This window comes from Myxine glutinosa, chromosome 5 (assembly GCF_964187855.1).
Source record: "Myxine glutinosa chromosome 5, kmMyxGlut1.1, whole genome shotgun sequence".
NCBI lineage: Eukaryota > Metazoa > Chordata > Myxini > Myxiniformes > Myxinidae > Myxine > Myxine glutinosa.
The window spans coordinates 210,601,150-210,624,309 of NC_136265.1; the positions used below are offsets into that span (position 1 = coordinate 210,601,150).

The window sequence follows — 23,160 nt, forward strand, 5'->3', positions numbered from 1 at the left end:
ACTTCAACTCCCAACACCAGGGAAGGGTTAAGAGTGGAGAAGGAGTGACACTGTTCCGGATTCGTCACTTCCGTTGTTGTGGTTCTCATCCACTGTAAACATTTTTGGTTGCACGTACTACTATTGTTGTCGTTTAAGTGAAATAGAGATTACTATTTTCAAAAGGTAAAAAAAGTTAATGTTTTAAAAGAAACCGGAACCGGACGAAGAGGAGGAAGAAGGCGAGGAGAAAGAGGCAGAGCGAGTGAGTCGGACAAGAAGCCGAGCTGTTTGGAGGTCTGGAGCAAACGCTGGCGAACGAGGGTCACTAGCGAACTTTGGGGTTTCCTGGGAAAGGGATTCCTGCGACAGAGTTGTTATCACTGTGACAGATAAACCTGCGTGACAGGTTTTGCGGTTGATTCCGAAGAGAATCATTGGACTGCCGTTACGTCTCGAGAACGGACCGTTTGCCATTTTGCCTCGCGCCAGATTTCGGATCGCTCCAGGCTTTTCACCTCGCTTCAACCATTTTCACCGCATCCAGACGTTAATCTGGTGTGTGTGTGTAACGTGGATTTTGAGTGGGAATTTGCGGTTCGCCGTCTGTGAGCCGTTGAGCGTCCATACCCGAAGGTTAATTTGCGGTTGCCGTTTGTGAGCCGTTGAACGTCCATACCCGAAGGTGTGATTTCCCAGGCGCCTCTTGAGGACACTTTTGTCTATCTTTGGCAGTGTGACTGTCAACTGAACGGGATTCTGGTCTCGATACAACATCGTTCTGACGATCACTGGAGTGGATCGACTTTGGCTTGAAGCCGGGATAGAGACATTGGGGATGTTCTTTTCACTCACTTGGAGCACAGTGAGTTATATTGTACGAAACTGATGGTACCATCATAGGAATGATATATTTGTTGTACAATTGATTACTATCGTTTTTTGTACTGTTATTCTTGTGTGATCTTAATACAATACTTGTTTGTTGGTAACAATTGGTGTGGTTTCACCATTGATCTTTGACATACAGAATAACACATCTTTCTGCCGTGACTCCTCTCGGGGCTCGGAGGTACACCGTGACCGGGGTTTGGGGAGGAGCACGTAACAGACACCCCCTAATATTTATAATATTTGCTATAAATATAATCAAATATTTATAAAGCGTAGCTCCAAAAAAATTTCAACACGTACAAAAGTAGGTAGTGAAAGCGTCACAAAACGTCATAAACTTGAAAGGCAACTACATTCATTCCAACTTACTTAAACAGCAAACATCCAATTATACCGACACTCAATGAACAAGGAAGTGCAAGCTGAGAAGGATGCGATCATTCGAGTGAAAGACAGTGAAGTTTCAAACATCCTGAGTTATAAACTTATAAACTGGCCAGTAACCCAAGTAGTGTTGTCAATAAGAAGAAATAAAAAATGACACGGAGAAATTCACCAACATCACTTTTAATCCATTAAATGAATTGCAAATGTTTCCAGAGAAGGATATTGGGTTGGGATGTTCTATTTTCATTTTCTCTCAACGGTGTCGTTTTATGAGTTATACTGTTGAGAGAGGCAAAAATGAAGAAGGGCTAACAAGAGAAATAAGATAATAAGGTCTGCACATGAGTAGCCTATTTCAATCCACTGCAAGACGAAGGCCTCCTTCAACATGATCCATCTTTTTTTTCCTTCCGAGCAATGAGGTCATTGTACACAGAGATTTTTTCCCCCACCCCTCCGACAAAGTCGGAGACGGGGGACATTAAAATGAGCTCTGTCCGACTGAATGATCATCCTATTCCTCATGACATAATCTAAACCTGATTAGATCACGGCAGTGATTGGCTGATTTACGTTACCATGGCAACCATCTGAGTACCTTGGCTTGTGTCGGCGATATTTCAATAACCGTTCAAGATTTAGCTTTCATATTACACAGATCTATTCCACATACAACCCAAAAGGTGGGGAATCCAGAGTATCAGGTCCTTGTTTCAATTTTGTCTGTCTCTGGTCTTTGTCTGCTTCTGGTCCTTCTCTTGGTTTCCAGTTTGCAATTGTCATAATGTAGTGCTTGTCCATTTTTCTCACTACATATCTGGCCCTGTTCGTTTTTTCTTTGTCTTGATATGCAGTGAACAATTTTGGTGAGATAGTATCGCCTCGTCTGATGCCTTTTTTATCCTGATCATGCCCATACCCCTGGTGCAGTTTCAAGGTCGCTATTCCACCATCAGCGACTTCACTTTATACATTGATACCTCTGGAGTTAACAATATGGCAATGTCGAGGTTGTATTTTCATGCTGCCAAAGGTTTTATTAATAATCAATAAATGCTAGGTAAGCGTGCAATTTGTATTATCCTGATTTTTACAGAAGCTGATTTATTAAGAGAACCACGAGAATATTATTAAGAATGCTTTATAAAGAGAATGAGAAACCTACGTTTGGTAACTTACTGTGGAGCAGTTCACACTACCTTTGACCACATAACAATGTAATCTTCTCCAGACACCTTTGATAGGCTAACGATTGAAGTACAGGTTTATGATATTCCTGGTAAAGTTTTTCCAAAAATACTCCAGTGAATAAAGAGATATGGAATTAAAGCATTGGCAGAAGAAGCAGCAGGCTTCTGCACCATTGAATGCAGATATACAGTGCCTCCAGAAAGTATTCGCACCCCTTGATTTTTTCCACATTTTGTTGTGTTACAGCCGAAATTGAAAATGGAATAAATTGAGAAGTTTTGTCACTGGTTGATACATAATACCCCATAATGTCAAAGTGGATTATTTTATTTTTGATTTTTTTAAACAAATCTTACAAGAATTCACCAAATGTCCGTCTGTCCGTTCGAAGGTACCACACAAACGGCTGAACCGATCGCAACGATATTTTGGGTGGGTATTCCTGGGACCCCTTGGAGTAAAATAGGCTATATTGTTTTTCCAATTTTTCCCCAATTTTCCAATTTTCCAGTTTTTCCAAACACAATGGAATAATATTTACCGATATGAACAGTGATGCAGCTTTTATTGAAATTCTACAAATACTGTTAAGATTTGGATGACAATTACGAACCTGCCGCGAATGTGGAAGTGGACAGATGATGGCATTGCGCGGGTTTGATAATATCCCAACACAACCGCCATTCAATCGTAATGTTTAATCGTTAAACGTTAATCGTGTTAATCGTTTTGTTAAAGTATCAATGGATGATTGGAATTGAGTGAATACAATTACGATTTTGAATTCGTAATTGTATTCACCCAAACGTACGGAACTTCACATCAGGATTTAAATATTCGTTTATGTCACAAATGTTGTTAAAAGCTTATTTTTTATATTAATGTTATTTAATTTGTGATTGGAGTTATGCTGTTTGGAATTAAAAAAAAGATATCGAGTTCAAGTGAATGACGGAATGCCGTGACGGTTTTACATTCTAAACGTGAATTCACAGATCGCCATATGCAGATTCGCCATTGACTGGGAATGGAACACACGGACCTGTTTGTTTGCGAACCGGTACGTTTTTCATGGAAGTCCTTCATGAACTTGCTGTCCATGTCTGACGTGCGACTGAAGGTGCTACAGTAATGTGGAATTTATTGGTTTCATGCTTTAGCATTTGCCATTTCTGCATTGTCTGTTTGCTTCTGGCCTCCCCACCCGTGCATAGCACGGGTACCTCACTAGTTCATTAAAAAAGAAAAGCTGAAATGTCTCGAGTCAATAATTATTCACCCCTTTGCTATGATTAAAAAAGAAAAGCTGAAATGTCTCGAGTCAATAAGTATTCGCCCCTTTGCTATGACACTCCAAATTGAGCTCAGGTGCATCCAATTTCCTTTGATCATCCTTGAGATGTCTCTACAACTTGATTTGCGTCCACCTGTAGCCAATTCAATTGAGTGGACATGATTTAGAAAGAAACACCTTTCTATACAAGGTCCCACAATTGATGGTGCACTAACTCAGCAGTTCAAAACCACAGGAGGTCTAAGTCACCTCTAACCTGATCCTAGAAGCTATGATGCAAACAATAAAAAGAAGGATAATAAAGAACGGAAAACAGAGGACTGTGGAAGAAGTGGAGAATGAATGGAAAGGAGTTTGGAAAAAGATAAGAGCAACCCTCTGATGGTTAAACTGCTGAAATCTCGGCTCTCTGCTCACCTTCACTCTTTCATTCCTCTTTTCTCCCGCCTCTGGAACAAACTCCCACACTCCCTTCAATCCCTCTCCTCCCTCCAGGTCTTTAAAACAGCTGTTCACCACCATCTCTTATCTTCCCCCATCCAAAACCTTGATCTTTTCTACCCCCACTAATTCACCCCAGATCCACCTTGTTTGAAATTCCAACTTCTTTCCTGGAAATCCTGGCAGTGTCCATATGTTTATACCTCTCCCACCCCCCCCCCCCCTTCACATGCCTCCCCCCCAAAGCCCTCTCCCTCCCACAGATCTCTCGATGTCTCCATGTCTCTCGGTCCCTGCTCTCAAATGTTGTGTTTGTGTCCTTCCCCCTCTCTCCCCATCTTGTCTACCGCTCCCGATGTTATTTGTTTTATGTGTCTGTTTGTCTTTCTGTGTGATTAATGTTCGCTCTTTCACGAGCCTCGATCTTGTATAGAAAAAAAAAAAAAAAAAAAAAAAAAAAAAGAGCAAAATAAGGAGACCAAAGATGACAGTTATGGGTAATATGAAAGTTGTGGGGAAAGAGTCAAAATCCCATAATATTTGTCTATGTAACATAATATTAAAAGTCTGTAATAAACATAAGAGTATGCAGTTTAGTAGATATATTGAAACAGGGCCGAAAGTCTAACAGCGGCGTAACCGGGTAGTTGAAGAGGATAGTATGACCTGGGTGGAGATACCAGTTGAAAGTGAAGAGAAGTGAAGTGAAGAGATTGCATTGAGAGACTGGTTTATTCTAGATGTTGGTCAGTTAGTCAACACTATCAAAGTGACCTCAGCACCATCCTGACACACACCACTGTGGCCGGAGTGAAAATCCTGCCACCAACCTCCTTGAGAGAGGACCCAGTGAGTTGGTACTCATTTTGCCGACCTCGGAAGGATGACAGGCTGAGTCGACCCCACATGGCGTTAAATCAACAGCTGACCGGGATTCAAACTCAGGACCCTGGGATCCCAAGCCCTCCACCCTAACAATTAAACCAACATCAGGCTTAGGGTGATTGGAGGCAGTCATAAGAAATGCTTCAATGTTTGAAGAGCCCTTAGTCAAAGTTTTAATTATATATGATCTTGGGGGAATGCACCCTCCCTTCACCCACCCCCCTCTCCCCCATCATATATCATTACCCTGTTGTCATAATTTCAGTTCCCCCAATCATCAAGTGTGATAAATTTGCCCCAACCAGGTATATGACCATATATATGAACGTTCCCTAAAGGGTGTTGAAAGATACAACTGGCAAAGCCAAATGGCGCATTACATTCTACCTTTCAGATTGTCGGCTATAAAACTCACCCCAAATGTAGCATAAATATGTAAGGGACATACATACATACATACATACATACATACATACATACATACATACGGAGAGACAAATGCTGTAAATACTGGAACCAAATATCACTGCCGTAAAATTCGTTTGTTCAATCACGAATTTGCCAGTTCTAAAAGTCTCTTTGCGAGTTTGAAGAAGAGGAAGAGGCATTAATGTATGGTTTATTCACAGCAGTTTGAACGGAAACATTTATTATTCTACGACAGTAGAAACCCTTCAGAAGGACACGGAATGAGCAGACAAAATTCTATATACAGTGGTGATATTTTGCAAAGCAATAGAAAAATATATAAAACTACACTGAATAACCCACAAACAACAACAACCACGGCCACGATAGCAATCAAGTGTTATAAAAGATCCTTATTTTCACGTGTTTTACTTCATGTGTTTAACTTGTTCGTTTGTGTTTCACATTGAATGAAAAATGTGAAGTTAGAGCATGCAGATTGTGCTACATGACAGGCTCAACGATATGTCCGGCCTGAACGGCAAAGGAATCAAAATGGAGGTGTGTGGAGTCGTACCGCCGTACCGCCGTACTGACATCACATCACCCCTGTATGTGACCAGATCCTCAGCTCTGATTGGTGTATGTTTGAGGGGACATACATACATACACACTTACATGCAGGCATGCATACATACATACGTACAATGTTCTAGAATCTAGACGGCTTTGCCCTATGGGCTACGCCGTAAAAAACAACCATTGTAGGATGTGATTGTTGGTTGCAATTGCTCTTCTAATGAATAAAAGGCTTAGCACTTCATTTGTTCTCTCCAAGATTGAGGCTTATGGCAGGGCAAGGTGATGGTGGGTATATACCTACAGTGAGGCTGTGTGGTAACTGTTGGGCACAAAAAGAGGGGCATGAAGAAACAAAAACCCTTACAAAAATTTACGAGATGAAAAACCAATCTAAGTGTACTTTGACCATTAATTGCTTCAAAAGGTTGTTGGTTATGACATATTGGATATGTAAAGGACTTACAGTAGATATATAAAACTGGTTAATCCTGCATTTTCAGACAGGAATAAATAGTCACGAGTAGAGTGCGGGTGCCGTGCCACATCACAGAGCCGCAGGAATTTGGAGTATGTCAGTGTACCTATATTATTGGCAGCCACGTATACTCCATGAGTAATTAAGGCCCATGAAGATAACCGATAAGTTAAAAGAGGTTTTCCTTTAGCCCAATCCGTTTATTCACTGCTCTAATGTGAAGATAAACGAACAAGCCCATGGAATTTCACACCCAGCTACACAAAAGCGCAAACCAATGTTTATGACTGCCAGATTGAACTCAATTTATGCACGTGTGGTTGAGCGGGGATGAGTCAGTCGTAGCGAGATAGAAACACATTTATTCACAGGAAAAGAAAAAAGGAAGAGATTATCTCAAGCAATGTAAAATACTGTAAATAATCTCTTAGGACAACCAGAGAGGAAGTCCGCAAGCCAAGCGTGGAGATTTCCATGGACACCAGAGGAGAGTTTGGTAAGCAGAGCTGGGTGCCAGACTGTATCAAAGGCACGTGATATGTCAAGGGAGACAGCTCTGATTTCCTGTTTGGCATTTAGGACCTCCACCTATTGTTGAGACAGCAGAAGCAACATGTCCAGAGTAGAATGACCTGGTCTGAATCCAAATTGATGATCAGAGATCAAGCCATTGTAGAAGAGGAAGGATTTGATATCTGAAGCATTGATGGATTCCATGACTTTGCTGATAATTGGGAGCAGGCTGATTGGTCTGTAGTTGCAAGGATCTGTTTTTGCACCTTTTTGTGTAAAGCGGTAATGTTTGCTGATTTCCAAGATGCTGGCAGATGACCTTGAGCAAAAGAGAGGGTGAAAAGAACAGAGAGAGGGTGAGATAGAGCGGCAGAGCAGGATTTTAGGACCCGTGGGCTGATGCCGTCTGGTCCAGTTGCAGAATCAGAGTCGAGGTTTGACAAAAACTTCTCCACCTTGACAGGAGAGAAGGACACAGAGTCCAGGAGCAGTTGGGTTCGACTGGGTAGGGTGGGAACAGAGAGAGATCGGTTTGGGACAAAATATTTTGAGGCAAACACAGAGTTGAGGCATTCGGCTTTGTCACGTGCGGTGCCAACTGTGTAGCCATTTGAGGTGAGGGAGGGGATGGAGGGGGAACAAACACCAGAAATGGATTTGACCAGACGCCACCAGGATTTGGAGGAAGGAGACAGGTTTGAGAGTTCATTCTTGAGTGTGGAGAGATAGTGCTTCCTGGCACTCTTGAGGGTAGACACACACTTGTTCCGAGCTTGGTGGAAGGAACTGAGATTGCCTTCAGTTGGATTTGCCTTCCAAGAGGCAAAGGCAAGTTGTTTCAGGGCAACTGCCTCACCACAAGATTCAGTGTACCATGGACGGGAGGAAGGGTAAGACAACTGAAGATGAGATGGGATAAATCTGTGCATGAGAGAGAGCAGTTTGCTTTGGAAGAATTCCGAGGAAGAATTGATGTCAGAGGCAGTGGAGATGGGAGACCAGTCCAGATGATTGATGGCTGCTTGCAGACCGTGCCAGTCAGCCTGAGTGAAATGCCAGGCTCGTCGGCGCTGAGGAGGTTCTCTGAGAATGGCCAGAGAGATGTCCACTTTAACAAGCACATGATCAGAAGAACCGATTGGAGCAGAGGAAGAGCAGCAGATATTTGCAGGGAAGTTTGGCATCACCAAGTCTGGAAGACAAGATACTCCATTGACTGAGATCCGGGTCGGGAAATTGACAGATTGTGTCAGTCCCACAGAAGTCCTTTGCTGAGGTGCCATGGCTGGTGAGAGAGGAACCCACACCCAGCCAGCTGGCTTGATGACAGATGAAGTCGCCACATATGAAGAAGAGAGAGTTGGGATGAGTTGATAGAAACCCTTGTCTTTCCCTCGTCTTTTGACTTCCTTATTATGAAATCCTATCACTTAAGTACACAATACAAAGGGGAGATTAGAGATCATGATGGGATGGAGTGGACTGGTAAGACTTTCCCTTTCTCCAGGCGCTGTTGGCTAGTTTTGCAGGTTAGTCTTTCCCCACACACAACGACTTGGGATGGGTCGTGCACGCGTGATCAGGGAAATATCACTTCCTTCCTTTCGGATTCAAAACACAGGGGCACGACCCACAGCAGTCTTTCATCCCAGTGCTAAATGGCTCATTGAATGACTTCACATAATCGTGCCTGGAGTCTGTCGGAGAAGCTGGTGCAGAATGTCATGCAGACTGCTTGAGGCACCAACGCAGAATGACTATTGGTCACTACGGGGATTGTAATGAAAACGACCGTCTGATGCCACTCCTCTCCCTCATTGGCTGGCAAGGTCTGGAAGGGGTTACGTTAGAATACCATTGGCCGCCTGATCCAAATGGCATGCACATGCGTCGCGGCCTTCCTCTTCAAGACCGTTAGTTATCGTAAGGTTCCATTGCCTTTTAAAGTTTGTTGGATACAGTGCAAGCTGAGCATCAATGGGTGATTATCGTAAGAGGGTACAATTGAGGATGAAGGGGAGGAGGTGAAGATGAGTTATTGGGGTGGGGGGATACTCTTTCCACAATTGACCCTGACAATTCCTGTCAACACAAACACACAAAACACAAAAACACCTATCTAAACATGTATATTTAAGGACATAACTATGCACTCCATAATAAAGTCCTTTCCTTATCCCCTGGACCATTTTTCTTACAATATTGAATCATGGTACAACAACAAGTCTTCAACAACAAGTTGGTACAGCAACAACAACAACAACAACAGGAATTTTAAGGCCATTTTCCCTGCTGGAGTGGGGGTTAGCGTTGCGGGTCCCATGACAATCTTCTCCATTTTGCCCTATTTTCAGCATCTCCCCTTGTTAACCCCCTTGCCCGCATTTCTTCTTCCACCATCTTTGGCCAAGTCTTTCTCGGGCTTCCCCATCCTCTACTTCCTTCTACATTCATTTCCATCACTCTTCTCAACCAGTCACTTTCATCCTTCCTCAACACATGACCAAACCATCTCAACCTGTTCCTCTTCACAGCATCCATCACAGGCTCTATTCCCATCATCTTTCGCAATTCATCATTTGTCTTCCTCTCTCTCAACGATACTCCGCACATCCACCGAACCATTCACATTTCCACCCTTTCCAGCCTTTGTTGCTGCTCCACGTTCATTACCCATGTCTCGCTCCCATAAATTGTATCATGGTACTGCATATAAATTTTAAAATGGCTAAAATACTAAGTAATGACTTCAAAATGTTGTAAAAGCAGAATGGACAACATTTGCACAATCATTGCATTTGATGGAATTAGAAAGTCAATGTCAGGCCAGCATTTTCATTATATGTCTTACCGATTGTCAATGCTACATAGACTTAGGAAATTTTCACAATGAAGAATATCCGAGGGTAAAGATGCAAGTCTCGGTGAGTTGACAAGTACCAAGACAGATGAACAGGAGGAAAAAAGAAAACTGGCATTAACACTAAATATCGCACAGTGCAACGTGTAATTTCACCTGACATTGCTCTGCAGGAAAACATGGCTGTTTTTGTCATTTGCTGAGCTGCCAAGGCAACAAACGACTTCCCCATACTCCTGCATGATCTGCACCATCTCACAAATTTCTGATGGGTGAAAAAATAGAAATGAGATTAACCACTCAAACTAAAAGGTACAATATTTTATTTGAACCTTGCAACATTTGATCACAATACATAATCAGCCCTCACCACCTAAAATCCCAGCACAAACATTTATTAACAAATAAAAACGAAGCTTACGATCTTGGTACAGTCTTTAAGTGCTTTAAAGACAGTCCAGGTTAGAATGTGTTGAAGTTCAATATCCAATTCATCACTGACCCTTTACATTTCTTCCTCGTCATGTTTACTCCAATTGTTTATTATGATGCAGCTTTCAGCCAACAAAGGTAACTGCAACGGCACTCTTCGACGTTGACCGATATGCCTCCACCCACATTAATCCATTATTATACATACTTGTACCAAGTTTGATTTTAATCTCTTCAGCTGATCTCAAGTACTACATTTTTACATGACATGACCTCTGAATGTTGACACTGACCAAAATCTATTCACTTCATCTCTGCATCATAATATATACTTGTACCAAGTTTGGTCACAATCCCATCACGAGTTCAAAAGTTAACGCAATTACACAATTTTTACCTAACCGGACCTCTGACCTTTAACCTCTTGACCCCAAATCCAATCCGTTTATATATACTTGTACCAAGTTTAATTTAGTTATTTTCAGCCATTCCTAAGTTATCGCGGTAATGAAACCTGTCACAGACTTTGACCTTCGACCTCTTGATGCCAAAATCGAATCAGTTCATGTTTGCATCGCAATATATATTTATGACCAAGTTTGGTCAGAATCCCATCAATGGTTCACAAGTTGGCACAGTAACAAAGATGTGCTTATGAGGATTCACACAAACTACATTAATTTACAGCATCAATCTTGTCGTCACCACCAATGAAAATTAAGCATACAATGCCTTCAGAAAATATTCACACCCCTTGACTTTTTCACATTTTGTTGTGTTACAACCTGAATTGATTATGGATTAAACTGAGATTTTTTTTGTCACTGGTCAACACGTAATACCCCATAACATCAAAGTGGATTTTTTTATTTTGAAATATTGACAAAATAATAAAAAATGAAAAGCTGAAATGTCTCGAGTCAATAAGTATTCAACCCCTTTGCTATGACACTCCAAATTGAGCTCAAGTGCATCCAACTTCCTTTGATCATCCTCGAGATATCTCTACAATTTGATTGGAGTCCACCTGTGGTCAATCCAATTGATTGGACATGATTGAGAAAGAAGCACCTTTCTATACAAGGTCCCACAATTGACAGCGCATATGAGAGCAGAAACTCTACAATGAAGTCCAAGGAACTGTCCGTAAAACTGGAGATACAATTGTGAAGAAGCATAGATATGGGGAAGGGACTAAAACAATTTCTAGAATGTTGAAAGTTCCCAAGAGCACAGTGAGCTCCATCATTAGGAAATGGAAATAATATGGAACCACCCAAACTCTTCCTAGAGCTGGCCATCTGACCAAACTGAGCAACCGGGCAAGAACGACCTTGGTCAGAGGTGACCGAAAACCAAATGACCACTCTGACAGAACTACATAGTTCCATGGCGGTGATGGGAAAACCTGCCGAAAGGACAACAGTCTCTGCAACCCTTCATAAATCTAGGCTTTATGAGAGAGTAGCCAGACAGAAGCCACTCCTGAGAAAAAGGCTGACAGCACTCTTGGAGTTTGCAAATAGGCACGTGAAAGATTCTGAGAACGTGAGGCAAAATATTCTATGGTCTGATGAGATGAAAATTGAACTGTTTGGCCTGAATGGAAAGCGCTACATGTGGCAGAAACCAATGACAGCTCATCACCCATCTAACACCATCCCTACCATGACGGATGGTGGTGGCAGCATCATGCTATGGGGATGCTTTTTAGTGGCAGGGACTAGGAGACTTGTAAGGATAAAGGGAAGAATGAATGGAGCCAAATGCAGGCAAATTCTTGAGGAGAAACCTGATTCAGAGTGCAAAATACCTTCGACTGTGGTGAAGATTTATGTTCCAACAGGACAATGGTGGATGGAGGTTATGTTTTCACACCTGTCTGTTTGTTTGTCTCTGTCTGTGTACAAATATCTCAAAAAGTTGTGGACAGATTTGGACAAAATTTGGAGTAGAGTTTGGGTATGTGACAAGGACAAAATTATAGATTTTGGTCAATATTCAAATCTGGATCTGGGTCAGAGAATTTTTTTTTATTTTCAAAGTGATTCTTCACTATTGAGTGATAAGTCCAGAAACGATACTGCATGTAGCATGGTGCTTCGAAAAGTTGTGGACGACTTATGACAAAAGTAGGTGACTGAGTTGGGTAAGTGACAAGAACAAGCCGATTAGATTTTGGTTCAAGTCGGATCCAGATCTGACCTATCAGTGGGATACAAAACGTAAACTGTTCAGCCTGGCAGAGGTATGCTCTCTACCGAGTGTCGTTCTAGTTGCATACTGGTTATTATTGCTTCATGCAATCCTTATCCTGCGCCATGTAATTGTTAAATAAATGTACCTGGTCTCAGAGTTGGATTCTGCTCATTGTGGTGACCTCATTTGGTGATTTCGGTGTCGTTACACAAGCTGGCTCAATCCGGCTCAGAGCACTCGCGATCTACGGTTGCTCGGCCTGATTAGGAAGGTTGCGAGCGCCTATTGGCACATCACTCGGTTAATTACACGGTCCCAATGGTTATTCTAACGTGACAAACAGTTCCAGGAACTTGTTCGGGGCTGCGGACCTAGCTGGATGTTGCAGTCGTTTTGACACGACCCGCGGAACTCGAACTGGGTAACTGGAATGGGCTGTGGCTGTTCTATAAAATGAACAAGTTCTATAAAACTTCCCAGATCCATTGGATGTTTTGACTCAGACGTACATCTCATATTAAATGTGCTCGTTACCATTATGGTGTCCCGTTTAAGTTACGAAGTCTCTACAAACATCATCCTCATACCCTTGCACTTAATCAGTTTTCAACCCTCCTCCCCCTCCCACCCCCCCTCCCCCCCCCCCCACCTCAATAGTTCAGTTGCTCAACAAAACCATGATTTTGCCTTTAAACAACAAGGTTACAAGGATACACTCACTGTCAGGTGTGCAGTCAGTGAAGAGAGGAACAAGCAATGGGACATTGTCTATGTTCGCCAGATGTGGTCTTATGTTCTCAATGCCTCTTGGAAGTTTGGCCTATGATGGAACAAGTTCACTGCAAACACCCACACCAACATCTTGTAGAGAAATAAATTTTGAGTGTTTGTCAAGTCTTGCGAGGAATACGCACCCTGTTGGAACACTCTAAGATGCTGGGTGCATCGCTGTCTGTTGGAGGGTAACTGACCACATCTGAATGTGTTTCTTCTTCCAGAAGCTGCTGTGTTTCTCCATCTAGAAGGCACACATGTGGGAAGGGAATATGGGTCAATTTAGCCCCTCTAAAGTGCTAGTGAAAATGAATACACGAGCAGAAATAATGATGGATATAATATACAAATACCATGCATCTCAGCGATTAAAGTGTTGTTAAAATATGCAGTCAGATCACTCAGCAAGTTAAATACTGAATACATTAGCAACATTATAACAATGTAACAAAGTGTGTTTCAGCACATCTGATTTACCTGTCCAGCTCAAAATTCCTGGTCTATTATGTGACAATTTACTCTGCACTATGTTCATTCATTCCTTACGAAATTTATGGGATTTCCCAGCACAAACATGGATAATAGCAACAACAACAACAACGAGAGAGAGTTTATAAAACACGTTACCCCGTGCAGCGTTTAAGTATATAATTAAATTGAAATAAAATAAAGATTTTAAAGGTTGTATAGCAATATTAATTTCGGAAGTTTACAAGCTATGGGACACCATTGACAATCTTTTACACCACCCTATTTAACATGTCGAAGTACTGCAAAACTGGAGGTTCTTGAAAGTGGCAAAAAGGTGATTTGTCTTTTCAGTGTTCAAGTATATAATGCAATTGAAATAAAATAATGATTGTAAAGGTTTTAGAAAAAAAAAAATTCAAAAGTTTACCGAAATTGACGCAGCATCTTTTACACCACCTTATTGAACACGTTACATTCGTTTTTCGTGCCTGTTGCTTGTATCCTTTATGATGTCCTTAAAAAAAAGTGCATTTTCCGTTTGGAATGTTTTTTAATTGTGTTTGACTACCACAAGCAAACAGATAAAAAAGTAGCTCATGACTCTGCACATGTGTGATTGAGAAGAATTCAGAGACAAAATACTGTACAAGTAAACTACAGGTTCGTTTTCTGATTCGATTTGTGTTCAAAATATAACATTCAATTGAAATCAAGTTGTTCCTCGATCAAAACTTACGTCTGTAGGTGGACAGACAGACACAGACAGACAAACAGACAGAAGTGAACTGATTGCTTAAACCCAACTTTTCACTTTGCATGCACAACAAACATTTTAGGACCATTTCCCCCCTTTTCAGGGGTTGGTTGAATGATTACATTCCATATCATTCTTGACAGTTTCAATCATCCTTTCGGATCTTCCTTCTACCATGAGCTTTATTTGTTTCTTCACAGCTTCATCTGTTGACCTTTGTTGTACATTACCATAACCAGCAAGTCTTATCTTCCTAAGTTCTTCATGTGATGATTTTGAATCTTTTTTTATTTTTGTATACAAGATCGAGGCTCGTGAAAGAGCTTTAACTTAAAGAGCTCGTAACCCTAACCCTAACCCTAACTAACAACTAACCCTAATCCTACCGCTACCCTAACCCTACCCTAAAGAGAACAATAATCACACAAAAAGTCAAACCGACTCATAAAACATATAATAAGGGGAGCGGTAGACAAGATGGGGAGAGGGAAGGACACAAACACAACATATGAGAGCAGGGACATCGAGAGAACTGTGGGAGGGGGAGGGCTTGGGGAGAGGTGGGAGAGGATAAAACATATGGACACTGCAAAGACTTCCAGGAAAGAAGTTGGAATTTCAAAAAAAGAGGATCTGGGGTGAATTAGCGGGGGTAGAAAAGATCAAGGTTTTGCATGGGGGAAGACGAGAGATGGTGGTGAACAGCTGTTTTAAAGACCTGGAGGGAGGAGAAGGATTGATGAGAGTGTGGGAGTTTGTTCCAGAGGCGAGAGAAAAGAGTAATCAAAGAGTGAAGGTGAGCAGAGAGTCTTGATTTTGGTAGTTACACCAGAATAGGGTTTCTGGCAGATCTTGTGCGACCTGTAGGAATATTTGGGGGACAGAGCACAGACAGAGCAGGGGAAGCTAGACCGGCGAGGAGTCGCTAGAAGACAGAAAGACCACCTACCTGCCTGTGGTGAGCGAGTGAAAGGCCCTCAGAATCAGCTTCATCGCGAGAGATACCAATGATTCTGAAAGCTTTGGATTCAACAGCGTGAAGCCGAGCTAGGTATGAGGCAGGAGCACCAATCCAGAGGGGAGAGCTGCGGATGAAAGCTTTCATCCTCATCTCCTCATCTGCTCAATGAATGATGAGTATTCCATTGAGCTGCAGATGAAAGCTTTGTATGTGGTGAGGAACTCAGGTGTACCAAGAAAGGACTTCACATGACAGAGGATGCCCTGTCGGCGACTGGCTTTGGAGGCCAGCTTGGAAATGTGGTTTTCCCAAGAAAGATAGTATTCATGGCAGATAGTGAGACCCAAAAGCTTGAGTGTCAGAACTTATTCGAGAGGATTGTTGAGAAAGTAGATGGGAGGGTTTTCCAGACGGTGTTTTCGGAGAGACAAAGTGAGAGTGTGGGATTTGTCAGGATTGAAAGACATGTTCCATTTGTTTGACCAGTTTATGATTTTTTTGCAGGTCTGCAAAGAGTGAAGAGGCTGCTGCCGGCTGATCTGAGGGTTGAGATATGGAGTGGTAGAGAGTGGAGTCATCAGCAAAGAGATAGAGAGGATTTTCCAGAGTCAGAGATCAATAATGAAGACCAGCAAAAGCACAGGGCCCAGAACACTGCCTTGAGGAACTCCAGCCTGAACAGGAAGGGGAGATTGTTTATACATAGAATTCCATTCAGGGCCACACATTGACTACGACCAGAGAGGAAGTCTGCAACCTATGTGTGGAGGTTACCATGGACACCATAAGAGGAGAGTTTGTGACCAGTGTGGAGTGCCAGTCCGTATCGAAGGCACGTGATATGTCAAGGGGGACAGCTCTGATTTCCTGTTTGGTGTTGAGGGCCTCCATCCATTGTTGAGACAGCAGAAGCAGCATGTCCAAAGTAGAGTGACCTTGTCTGAATCCAAAATTTTGCTTTTACCTGAAATGGACAATGTTTGTCATTGTCATTGCCTGTCGAATAGAAATAGCCACAACTACCACGAGTAAAACACATCACCTGTAGGTACATGTTCAAATGGCATATGGTGTTTGAAGTCAAAACAGATACACTCGGTATTCTCTTTTTCGTTTACTCCTCGTGAAAGCTCTTTCAACTTGGTGTAGAAGACTTTAGCCTTCTGCTTTTGGAGGTGTTTTTTCATCTTTGTTATTATCTGTGTTCTTGACGGCTATTTTTCTCAACTTAAATTTTGCCATCAAATTCAGTACACTGATCGTAGACACTGATCTGGGCCTACCAAAACCATAGTCCAAGTTGGCTTTGAAGTAATGACAACAGAACCTGTACTTGACTTTGCACTGGACTTTCTTTGGGTCCAATCCACCTTTAATATTACAAGTATTGCTCTGGATAACAGGGGTACAAGAATGAAGTGTACAATACATCTTCATAACACTCAGTTTTGAAGAAATATGCCGTCGTTTCTTTTCATGTCCTGTATAATGTGAGGCGCAAGAAAAGGAAATGCCTGATGTGTTCATCCACTTTGTTTTTGAGTTCATCAGCAATAGATGACTTGTTATTTCGAGACCTTTTGTCATTTGGAGTGCTTCCCACTGCAGGACATCCAGTAATATGATGGACACGTTTGGTCGCGATGCCAAGGAGACTAGCAAAACCTTCACATGACACCATTTTCTCCTTATCACATCGCTTAGCCTTGTAGTGATATTGGTGCTCCTGCTGGCAAGAAGCGACATGAGCTTTCTTTTGGTTGGCAACTCTTTCATTGAATCAGAAAAAGACTACAGACATCTTCTTTGGCACCTGGCAAGATACAAGGTGTCCCTCGCTTATTCAGTCTGCTAATTCTTACAATTTAGTTGTAACACTTACTTTAGCCTGGTGTTGGCTTAGTGGTTAGGGTGCCGGCTTGGGATCCGAGGATCCTGGGTTCGAATCCCGGTCGATCGCTGAATTAACGCCAGGAGGGTTGACTCAGCCTGTCATCCTTCCGAGGTCGGCAAATTGAGTACCAGCTTGCTGGGATGAATGATCCCGGTGTGTACCCCGGTTTAGAATAGGTACACCGTATCCCTGCGCATCGTAAGAGCGTGACCAAGGGTTGGCGTCAGGAAGGGCATCCGGCCATAAAAACATTGCCTCAAACAAGGAACCATGATTGTCATGGGGCCCGCAAGGCTAACCCCCGCTCTAGCGGGGAAAATGGCCTTAAAACGATCATTCATTCATTCATTCATTTCATTCACTTACTAAAACAATCTGAACTCCAAGTTTCAATACAGAAGTCGTCTGGAGGTGGAGGAGATGGTTATTTTTAACCCTTTCATTCTGAAAAGGAAATTATTCGCAAGCCTTCTGAAAAGTTAATCACTCCATTTGAGTAATTAATCGGCACCAGCCAGGAATACGCAATCACCAGACACTGTGATGTGGGGACAGCTCCTTCATTGTAGTGAATGGGAAAGAAGACTTCCATTAAGCATGGGATAGGTCTAAATGAAACCATTTGTTGTTCGAATGTTTCGAACGTTAGTTAAGCAGGGGATACCTGTAATTGGGTATGGAAAAATCCACTGAAATTGTAATACTTAATCACAGGACCTTGGCCGACAAACGTGTTTCGTCAAGCTTAGTTCCTAGGATCAACAGTTAGGGTAACATAAACCTATTGCAAACTCTGACTTTTGACCTCCTGACTCCATAATCAAATTAGTTCATCTTTACATCAATATACATACTTGTACCAAGTTTGACTTGGATCCCTTCAGCTGTTCTTAAGTTATTGCGGAAACAAAAACCTATCACGGACACATGGACAGACGGACAGACAGACAGACAGACAGACAGACAACCCGAAAACACAATGGCCTCACTCCAGCGACTTAAATCAGTGGAGGCATTAAAAGTTCATTTGGAAAAATTGTTTATACATAATTCGGAATTCATCTAAATGTGGCATTATTGGTAAGGGGTGAATACTTTTGCAGGTCACTGCAGTACCCAAAAACAAAAATAATAAAAGGCATTGCTAATTGAGGTGTCAGTAGACAGCAATTTTGGCCAAAACAATGCAGAAATCAAGAAAATGACCAAATACCAGGATCTCAAGAACGAATCAAATGATCTTGGAAGCTGAAGAATGCTAAAGTTGTACCAGTGATAATTGGAGCAACATGCATTATAAAGAAGAACCTTACAAAGATCCGACAAACCATCCCCCAGGAACATTACCACAAACAAACTACTGTTGGAGGCTGTCCGGGGCTCGGTGATGATCCCTGAAAAAAGCGCTAATTTCTGAAACCTGAATATGAAGATAAAAGACAGACACACACCGTGATGAGGGTTTTCATGCAACGAGCCAGCCTGGCTGGTGCCATGAGGTCCATCCATTCCAGCTTCATAGCCACTGGACTGCAGGGATATATGGCAATTCCAGCCAGTCTCCAAACCCATTTTTTCTGAAAAAACCTGGTGAAATATTCATCGTGATGACCAACTTTTTATTTCACACAAAATTCGGTTGAAAAGACAAAAAGTGAATCTTGCTTCTGATACCTTGCTACGAAGCTCATCCTCCAGGGAGAAGTAAACAAATCGAATGCATGCATTGTCCAGTCGGTCAATGAGGCGTACAATATCTATCTGTGCCTGGTACTGTGTTGACACAAGTCCCATGAATATCTGACCAGACAGGGCCTGCACACAGTCTGCTCGATCTTGAATCTCTGCAATGCCCTCTGCCAATAAATAACAGTGGAGGAGGCATGACACAAAAAACACCCGTAAGTGTGGTCTCCAAAAGTAACAAAATATTTGCTCCATGTCAAGTTCTAAATTCCAAAAAAGACACAACTTCCAACCCTGCACCTACCATCTGAGCTCCAGCTGTTTTTGCGGATACCCAGCTTTATGGACATGCCACCTTCGTGAGAGGATGGCAGGCCGAGTCCAGTTGACACATCATTTTCTACCTGTAGCTCGATGCAATGCCCATTTAGGTGCCGAGAAAGCGTGCGAGACATCGGCTTATAAGAAAAGGCTGTGCAGTATCCGGAGAGGCAAGCCCTTTGGTAGAAGTCCAACACCTTCTTTCTGCAAAGTAAATAGGGATGGAATGCATCAAACCTTGTGGCAATGGACCACATAATTCCTCGTATTCGTGCAAAATAACATTCAAACCTCCACAAATAACCTAGACATAATTAAAGGTTTGAAAAATGGTTTTAACCTGTGTATTGGTCCTGGGTTTATAAACATATAAGTACAGTTCATTTGATTAAATTTATAACTCCGCCAAAGTGCACCACATTACTTTTGGACAGATTATTCAAAAGATGGCTTCATGGAGCAAGTTTCTTGCCTGTCAGATGGAGACAAGGGGTAAATATCGGAGCCATCCCAAAGGTCAGTAGATCCTTCAAGGATCAGGTCGGCAGTACCATGGGACAGCAGTTGTAGTGCACCTGCCAATACAACAAACATATCAATCCCAAATACACTGAGTTTGAGGTGACCAAGGTTGATTGAGTGAGCATCTACCTCCTGAATGCACGGGATGAAAGTTCTCATGTGGGAATTCAAATTTGAGTTCTAGTTCTCAATTTGTATCTCAGACCAACTCGGTATGCCTTGAAAGGTGATCACATGACTCCACCTGACACTTAGGGCTGATGGTGGATCTCCAAGATTTTGTGGCAGAAATCATGGGTATTTTATTATTTTAATTTTTTTGCAAAAGTAATTTCTAGTAATATTGCACAAAGGTTCGTTGAATGCTCTGCAACTAGTTAAAAACCATTATAGATTGATGCTGTTACCAGCCTTCGAGTTTCAGATGTGCTAGTATACAAGAGCTGTATTGCGTAGTTGTAAAAAACAGGGGCTTTCCTAATGGTTAAAGCTGCGATGGCTAATCTATGGGGCAAGAACAAAAAAGGATTCCTGGGAGATCCCGCCGTGCGTACGAGAATAACCAACATCGCAAGTTGGCATTTGCAGATTCGCTATGTGGGCCCACGTACCCACACACAAACCTGCCTTTTTTCTTTTCTTTCTGATTTTTGCATCACAAAACTTCCTGGGAGTTCCCCAAATCCACAGTCCTTGGTTCCTTTATATATATATAACCACCTTTAGAGGCCATTTTTCCCCGCAAAGCGGGGGTTGGCCTTTTTCGGGGACCGTGGTTGTTGTTGTTTTTTTGGTCCCCTTTTTGAAGCAATGTTTTACGGCCGGATGCCCTTCCTGACGCCAACCCTTTTTGCCGCCTTTAATGACAAACAGGGAATTACCAGTGAACTGGTACTCAATTAGCCGACCTCGGAAGGATGACAGGCTGAGTCAACCCCCCTGGCGTTAATTCAGCGATTGACCGGGATTCGTAGATGGGAGGGTTCCTTTGATATCCGTTAATCCATTTTCAATGCCTGGTGTTGGCTTAACAGTTAAGGTGGCTGGCTTAAGATCTTAGGGTCATGAGATTGAGCCCCTGTCGTGCCGTTGAGATAACACCAGGTGGGTTGACTCAGCCTGTCATCATTCTGGGGTCAGCAAAATGAGTACCAGCTTACTGGGGTAATAAGCCATTCGAGTATCCTAGGTCAGAGTGGCGACCCGTCCAGAATTGTACTCCTCAGCCAATAAAACTGCCTCGGTAGCTCCTATGCGCCTCACGGCGTGAAAGGAATGGTTATTATTTAATCCGTTCTCAAGTTATAGCAAGACAAACAGACAGACATGGCTCCCTTTATAATATTGCTTACCTTAATATTTGGTGGCTCTTGTCAATAGTTTCTGAAATGATGTTTAGAATGTATCACAAGAATATTTGTAATGAATGAATAAAATGAATTTAACTGCACAATCAGTTGACCATTAGAGCAAGGGACATTGTTATGAGCCACAGAGCGTGGTAATGGTAAATGTCCGTGAGCAATTAAAAAAAACCAAAGGGTTAGCATTACATATACAATGTAATATTTTTCTGTAGATGATATGGTTGGTTCAATGGGATTACAGTGGCCCCGTACCGGAATTCATGTCTCGAACAAGAAGACTGAGCAGGTGGGGAAGAGGAAGGCGGTGCTTCACAGCAGCTGGCAGGCGGCGAACGATGTCCTGCCCAACTTCTCGAACCCTGCTGAGTGTGGGAGGTTGGTACAGTGCCACGTAGCTTTCAATAGTGAAGACGTCACGTGCACTTGGCATGAAGCCTGGGAGAAAAGTAGAAGAATGGAATTCCAGTGGTGTGAGATCCCCGGCTCCAGTTTAAAAAAAATTTGCATACACGCAGGCACACATGGCATGACAACTTCCTTAATTGCCCCAATTATTCGCACGTTATTGTGGCGTCAGTCTGTACTGGTTTCAGTTAAAGTGATGAAGTTAAAGTGTGTCATAGCGAACAATAGCTCTTATTCCACTGACAAGTGTCAGCCATTATATGAAGAAATGTCACGTGCAGGCACAGAGACGGGATCTTGTAACTGGTTCCTTGAATAAAATGGTGATTGGAAAAACAAAACAAACAAGGAAGAACAATCAGAGATTGCAGACCATTGCCAGGACATGCTTTCAGTGGTTTTTAAGGCTTTTGTGTTAAAGCAAATATGGCGGCCAAACCACATGACCGATGATGTCGTCATTATTTTTCTTCTCCACCAATTTATCCCTAGATGATGCTCAAGAAATTTCATCTTGATCAGATGAAGTTTTGTACTTGTCAAATTATGACATCATAATGGAGGCACCTATGACATCATAATTAACATATGTTATTCCCCATGGAGAGTTCTTGACAATGAGCCATGTCTAAAAATTTTCTATGCAGTGCTTTCGGAGATATAGAGGTGCAAAGTTTTTTGGTTTTTCCAAGATGGCGCCTGTATCAGATGACCTATGACGTCATAATTATCAGAAAATTATACAGGTGGAGTTGCACCTATGATGAAAATTTCCTGTCAATCGGACCAATGGTTGCAGAGAAAATCACATTTATTAACAATCACATTTACAGACAAACAATTTACATTCTATTACAATTTACAATCACATGTATTAACAATCACATTTACAGACAAAGAAACGGACAGACAAATGAAAAATCGGTCAGAGACCGAGGACTTGACGGAATTTACTTTTTTTTAATCGGCCATTTTGGATCAAAATGGCGAGAAATCTATACATGTATATACACTAAACAATGGAAGGTAACTGAGTAAGTGTATGCGTATCTCTTGTCCTTTCAGAGTTATAGTGGTTTGAAATATATTTTCAATGAAAACTTGACCCACTGACCTTTGACCCCAAAAAATAATTAAAACTAAGCATTTTTGACCATTTTATGCCACATGTTATTTTTCGGGAATTGAATAATGAACATTTTGGTGTTGGTTAGAAGGGAATCGGATAATGTTTGACAGAGTTATGAGTAAAAAAAACAACTTTTGACCTTGAGTTTGACCTTTCAAGGTCACTGAAGGTCAAAGGTCATGGTGCCAAAAGAAATGTTGTATGTGACTTCCTATATGTCAGTAACAGTAAGTGTATGCATATCTCTTGTACTTTTAGAGTTATAATGGTTTGAAATAGATTTTAAATGAAAACTCGACCCCCCTGATTTCATGTTTTGGGTGACCTTGAGCTTGA

At 42.0% G+C, this 23,160-nt stretch overlaps 1 protein-coding gene across 6 annotated transcripts in view; it reads right to left on the reverse strand.

Annotated features, from left to right (window-relative positions):
* TMEM94 (transmembrane protein 94) overlaps positions 1 to 23,160 on the reverse strand; it is a 187,630-nt gene that overhangs the window by 45,072 nt on the left and 119,398 nt on the right. For all 6 annotated transcript variants that reach the window (XM_078779433.1, XM_078779430.1, XM_078779435.1 and 3 more), the window contains 8 exons: positions 21,543 to 21,725; positions 19,874 to 19,976; positions 19,385 to 19,605; positions 19,069 to 19,250; positions 18,846 to 18,981; positions 13,455 to 13,558; positions 13,261 to 13,360; positions 10,066 to 10,174 (listed from right to left, as the gene is read on the reverse strand). In XM_078779433.1, coding sequence (XP_078635559.1) covers positions 10,066 to 10,174; positions 13,261 to 13,360; positions 13,455 to 13,558; positions 18,846 to 18,981; positions 19,069 to 19,250; positions 19,385 to 19,605; positions 19,874 to 19,976; positions 21,543 to 21,725 — 1,138 coding nt within the window. The remainder of the gene's footprint in view (positions 1 to 10,065; positions 10,175 to 13,260; positions 13,361 to 13,454; positions 13,559 to 18,845; positions 18,982 to 19,068; positions 19,251 to 19,384; positions 19,606 to 19,873; positions 19,977 to 21,542; positions 21,726 to 23,160) is intronic.